The sequence below is a fragment of the Pristiophorus japonicus genome, chromosome 19 (assembly GCF_044704955.1).
Source record: "Pristiophorus japonicus isolate sPriJap1 chromosome 19, sPriJap1.hap1, whole genome shotgun sequence".
In the NCBI taxonomy this organism is placed as follows: domain Eukaryota; kingdom Metazoa; phylum Chordata; class Chondrichthyes; family Pristiophoridae; genus Pristiophorus; species Pristiophorus japonicus.
In genome coordinates this window covers 1,909,593-1,915,592 of record NC_091995.1, presented here as the reverse complement: position 1 = coordinate 1,915,592, position 6,000 = coordinate 1,909,593, and the positions used below count along the sequence as shown (strand labels likewise).

At 48.5% G+C, this 6,000-nt stretch overlaps 1 protein-coding gene across 1 annotated transcript in view; it reads right to left on the bottom strand.

The window, feature by feature from the left end:
* Window positions 1–2,630: 2,630 nt before the first annotated feature.
* LOC139229611 (zinc-binding protein A33-like) overlaps window positions 2,631–6,000 on the bottom strand; it is a 52,224-nt gene continuing 48,854 nt past the window's right edge. The window contains exon 6 of the mRNA XM_070861121.1: window positions 2,631–4,463. Within this exon, the coding sequence (XP_070717222.1) occupies window positions 3,913–4,463 (551 nt within the window). The 3' untranslated portion in view covers window positions 2,631–3,912. The remainder of the gene's footprint in view (window positions 4,464–6,000) is intronic.

Genomic DNA, 6,000 nt, shown 5'->3' with positions numbered 1-6,000 from the left:
CAACAAAGCCTCAGGAGCAGATGGAATCCCCGCCGAAGCACTATAACATGGTGGAGAAGCACTACTGGCATGTATCCATGACCTCATCTCTCTTATTTGGAAGGAGGAGATCTGGCCAGGAGATCTCAGAGACCCTGTAATCGAGACAATCTTCAAGAAAGGTGACCGGTCCCATTGCGGGAATTCAGTGAAAGTCATCGCAAGAATCCTCCTCAATCGCCTTCTCCCAGTGGCTGAAGAGCTCCTCCCAGAGTCGCAATGCGGATTGCACCCACTAAGGGGCACAATGGCCATGATCTTCTCATCACGTCAAATCCAAGAGAAATGCAGGGAGCAGCATCTTGACCTCTCAAAGGCCTTCACACTGTCAACCGTGAGGGATTATGGAGTGTCCTTCACAAATTCGGCTGCCCTCAAAAGTTCATCACCATCCTCCGCCTGCTTCACGACGACATGCAAGCCACGAGCCTGACCAATGGATCCACCACAGACCCAATGCATGTGCGGACCGGGGTCAAGCAGGGCTGTGTCTTGGCACCAACGTTCTTCTTGATCTTCGTTGCTGCAATGCTCCATCTCGGCCTCAGCAAACTCCCCGCTGGCGTGGAGCCAATCTACAGGTCAAACGGGAAACTGTTCAATCTCCGTCACCTCCCGGCCAGGTCCAAGGACATCCCATCCTCTGTCATTGAATTACAGTGTGCAGATAACGCCTGCGTCTGCGCACACTCGGAGGTGGACCTCCAAACCATCATTAACACCTTGGCCAAAGCGTATGAGAGCATGGGCCTTACACTAAACAGCCATAAGACAAAGGTTCTCTATCAACCTACCCCTGCCACACAGCCTCTTAACAGCCTAGGATACAGTTCATGGAACACTCTCCACCTGCCTGGATCAGTGCAGGTCCAACAACATTCAAGAAGTGAACTAACACAGTAAGTAATCAGGAAGGCGAATGGAATGTTGGCCTTTATTGCAAGGCGGATAGAGTATAAAAGCACGGAAGTCCTGCTACAACTGTACAGGTTATTGGTGAGGCCACATCTGGAGTACTGCTTACAGTTTTGGTCTCTCTATTGAAGGGCCGATATGCTTGCATTATATGCCGTTCAGAGAAGGTTCACTCGACTGATTCCGGAGATGAGGGAGTTGACTTATGAGGATATGTTGATTAGGTTGGGCCTATACATATTGAAGTTCAGAAGAATGAGAGGTGATATTATTGAAACTTATAAGATAATGAGGGGGCTCGACAAGGTGGATGTAGAGAGCATATTCCCACTCATAGTGGAAACTAAAGCTACGGGACATAGTCTTAGAATAAGGGACCGCCCACTTAAAGCTAAGATGAGGAAACGTTTCTTCTCTCAGAGGGTCGTGAATCTGTGGAATTATCTGCTCCAGAAAGCTGTGAAGGCTGAGTCATTGAATATATTTAAGGTGGAGATAGACAGATTTTTGAGCGATAATGGAGTAAAGGGTTATGGGGAGCGGGCAGTGAAGTGGAGCTGAGTCCGTGATCAGATTAGCCATGATCTTATTAAATTGCGGAGCAGGCTCGAGGGGCGAAATGGCCGACACCTGCTCCTATTTCTTTCGTTCTTTTGTTCTTAAAGGAATCTCAACACCGATCAGGACAAAGCATCTCGCTTGATTTGCACCCCATCCACCACATTGAACACTCACTCCCTCCACCACCGCTGTATCGTGGCTGCAGTGTGTACCATCTACAAGACGCACTGCAGCAACTCACCAAGGCTTCTTCGGCAGTACCTCCCAACCCCGAGATATTTACCACCTAGAAGGACAAGGGCAGCAGGTGCATTGTCACTCCATCACCTCCAAGTTCCCCTCCAAGTTACACACCATCCTGATGTGTAAATAAATCGGGCGTTCCTTCATCGCTGGGTCCAAACCCTGTAACACCCTCACCAACAGCACTGTGGGAACACCTTTGAGACGCTCCTTAAAACCTATCACTTTGAGCAAGCATTTAGTCACCTGTCCAACTATCTCAGCGGTTCAAGAACGTGCTATCCACTACCTTCTCAAGGGGCAATTAGCGACGCCCGCATCACATGAGTGAATTCAAAAAAAGAGAGAGACGGACGGACGGAGAAGCGCACAGAGGAACTCAAGGTTTAAAAATGTTTTTTTGTTTCCCAATTCTGCCACGTGGTGACGCTGTTGTCTGCTCAGTTACAGCAGGCGCTCGGTTCTGCCAGAGATGCCTGCAGCGGTTCCCAGTATTGTACAATGCAAGTCGTCCTGCCTTAAAACCAGGGACCTGGGGAGGCAAACTCGCTTAGAGACAGGAATATTCAGTTTAGCCCGATGCAAACAAATGGACATAGGAACCACAAACCGAAAAGGACTGAGGGCCAGCAAAATCCCGTTCTACCTTCGCGGCTGTTGCATAATAGAACAATATTGGAGATGGTAACAAATCATCGCAAACCTGTCTGCGGACTGACAGCGTCAAGAATCATTCGGCCCTTTCCCACTTCGAGCTTTGAAATTGACCTTGTATCCGAGACCAACCCAAGCAGCTGTCTACTGGTTTGTGACTTATTTAGGTTTCCATATGACTCAGGAAAAGCAGGAGACAGGTAGAAAAGTGTTCCTTTTAAATCCATTTTTATTAAGATTCTGCAATATAATCTCCTTTACAATTCTCTTACATTCTCCATTAATAACGATCAGATAGCGAGTTAATTGTTTTAAAGCAAAATGCTCAACAGTTGCGAGCCGTGGCTCAATGGGCAACACTTTCGCCTCTGAGTCAGAAGGTTGTGGGTTCATGTCCCACTCCAGAGACTTGAGCACCCCATCACAGTGCTGCACTGAGAGGCCGATGCACTGTCGGAGATGCTTTCTTTGGAATTGGCACTGTCTTTTCCTGAAGATCACGATATTACTTGAAACACGATCTAAATACTGTGAAACATTCTTGCGCATTTTTGTTTCATCACATTCCGCACAAAACTAACATTCGGTATCAGCCAGTGGGTGGTCAATACACAACATTATCAGAGCAGAGAAGCTCCAGCAACGATCACATGGTGGCAGGGACAATGGGTGGTCCCCAGGCCAGAGAGGACAGCAATAGCACATGGGATAGGATGAAAGGCAAGTATCGAGTCTATTTTGGGTCTTTGAATCAGTGACTGTTCCAGACTCGCTTGCTGCAGCTGGAGCGTAACTCAGGCGTTGCCCGCAAAGCCAGGAATTTCTGGTCAACGGCTCGCCATTCTGCTTCAAGACGGAAGATTATATTTTCAGATTCCGATCGGGAGCAGCCACATCCGTCACCCCAATCGCTCACCCTGCCGATCCAACTCCCCGCATTTCCCCGTTCCACACCAGCTTCATTCAGCCCGGCTTTACATCCGCCAGGTTTCCGCCTCTAAATGCGCTCCTCCCTCAATTGATATCCTGACTTTGCCCACTCAGAATGAGCTCCCCCCCGCACTGGGAACGGGGCCCAGTTTGTGATGTTCCCCAGTGAGTGCTGCACAGATTGCACCAACACCCCACACTCTCTGCTCCTTAATGAAGGCGCTGAGCTGTTTACATTCAATGGCTTGACGGTTCCGCTAAAACCGCAGCCAAAGGAAGGTCACAGGGAATAAAGTTAAATGTCGATCTGGGTAATATCTCCAGAGGAATGCCAGGCTGTTGTCCCTGGAGGGAGAGACTCTATCCCAGTACAGGTTGGGCGGGGGGTGATATGTTGCAGGGTGAGGATGGGAGGGTTATTCAGTGACCCGGCCCTGCTGGGGTTACAGTCAAACACTGATTACAGACTGAGATACAATTGGAAATGTTCATCACACAAACACACCCGGGGAGGGAATGGAGTCAGAAACTGGAATTGGAGGGAAAATGATGGAAACAGACCCATTAATGTTAGTGTCCTTTAACCCCGCAGATTATCAGCGGTGCGGAGTTTTTCCCGCCTTCATACCATCCCGGATTGAAGATGGGAAAGATTCTCTCAGTGAAAGTCTGGGTGAAAGTGTGGAGACGGGACATGTTGTCCGCATTGTAAAATGACACCTGTCCGCCCTCATAGTCCAGGTACACCCCGATCTTCCGGGGCTTCACACTCGGGGTGAGGGGGGTCTGTGAGGGGGAGGTGAGGGCAAAATAGTCACTTCCGGGTCTCAGCCACACAATCCAGTATCCAGTCTCTGGGCTCGGGGTGATTGGCCCTTTCCTCTCGGCAGACTCTCGGATCACTCCCAGACCCCACTCAGTCTTGTCCCCCACCTCCACCTCCCAGTAGTGTCTCCCTGATGTGAATCCCACCGATCCCAGGACAAAGGACCAGTAATCAAACCTCTCCGGGGTGTCAGGGAGCGGCTGCTGTTTGTCTCCGGGTCTCACACGGGTCCGGTCCTCAGACAGGATGAGCCGGGGATGGGCTGTGTTCGGATCCAGAGTCAGAGAGGCTGGAGCTGGGGGAAAGTTAAAGTAACACAGTCAGTGATTTAAGCCGCGATTTCCGCTGTCTCGGCGGGTCGGTGGCGGGCGATGTCGGTGACAGGTCCCGGACTCGCTGCTGGCTCCAGCCCGCTGTCTGAAATTACTTCCCTGATTACACCTGTTAAGCCCCGCCCAGCGGGCTTGCCGGCCAATTGCAGGCTGCGGGTCTGATGACGTCTGGAGACCTTTGCCCCACTGAAACAAATGCTATTTTTCCCACTGATCCCGCGAAAAATTCCCCGATAATTTATTGATGTGACAGAATCAAACTCTGAGTGACATTCCTTCTTCTAATCCTCAGCTTTCTGCATATTATTGAAAAATTACTTTGTCTCAGTATTGATCAGCACGTCTGGCCAGCTGAACATGACAGAGAAAAATAGATCAAATAAGATGCAATTATATTTAAGATAGAAAAGACAAGTTAATGGTAAACTAATCAAATTCAGAGAGGATGAACCTCAAGGATTGCAAGACGCGCATTCAAATAAATGCACAAAGATAGAGCACTATTTTATATTACAGGTTTTCATTTTATAATAAGGATATAGAGGCATTGGAGGAAGTGCAAAATAGATTTACAAAAACGAGTACAAAAAGGTGAGAGGCTATAATTATCAGGAAAGATTGAATAGGCTCTAGAAATGGGAAAGCTGAGGGGTGAAATGATAGAGGTCGTTAATATTATGAAAGGGTCTGATAGGGTAGATGTCGAGAAGACGTTTCCACTTGTGAGGAGACAAAAACTAGACACCATAAAAACATAAAATTAAGTAATAAATCTAACTGGGGATTCAGGAGAAATCTCTTTATCCGGAGAGTGGTGAGAATGTGGAACTCACTACCACGAGAAGCAGTTCAGGCAAATAGCACAGAAGCATTTAAGGGGAAGCGAGATTAACACATGAGGGAGGAAGGGACAGAAGGATATGTGATATGGTTAGATGAAGAGGGGTGGGAGAAGGCTCGTGTGGAGCATAAACACCGGCTTGGACCTGTTGGGCTGAATGGCCTGTTTCTGTGCTGTATATACTTTGTAAAAATCAATCATCAGGCTGGGCCATCAAAGCATTGTTACCGAAACAAAGTGGCAACATATGGCACCGGGAAGATGGTGGCTGACCTCGAGAAGGAACAGGTTGGGGGGGGGGTGGGGGGAGGGTGTAGTGGGATGGAACCCCTCAAAGTCGGATTAGTGATATGGGATGGGGGCTGGGGAGTTGTTGATGTCAGTTCATTGGATATATTTAAGAGGGAGTTCAATATGGCGCTTATGACTAAAGGGATCAAGGGGCATTGAGATAAAGCAGGAAAGGGGTCTTGAGGTGAAATATCAGCCATGATCTTAATGAAAGGTGGTGCAGGATCGAAAGGCCGAATGGCCTACTCCTGCACCTATTTTCTATGTTTCTATGTTTCTATGTTGAGTTCCCAGCTTTGGTCACCCTGGAGCCATGTCTTCGTGATGGCAATGATATCATACTCGTTAATTGCTGCCTGCGCAGTTAA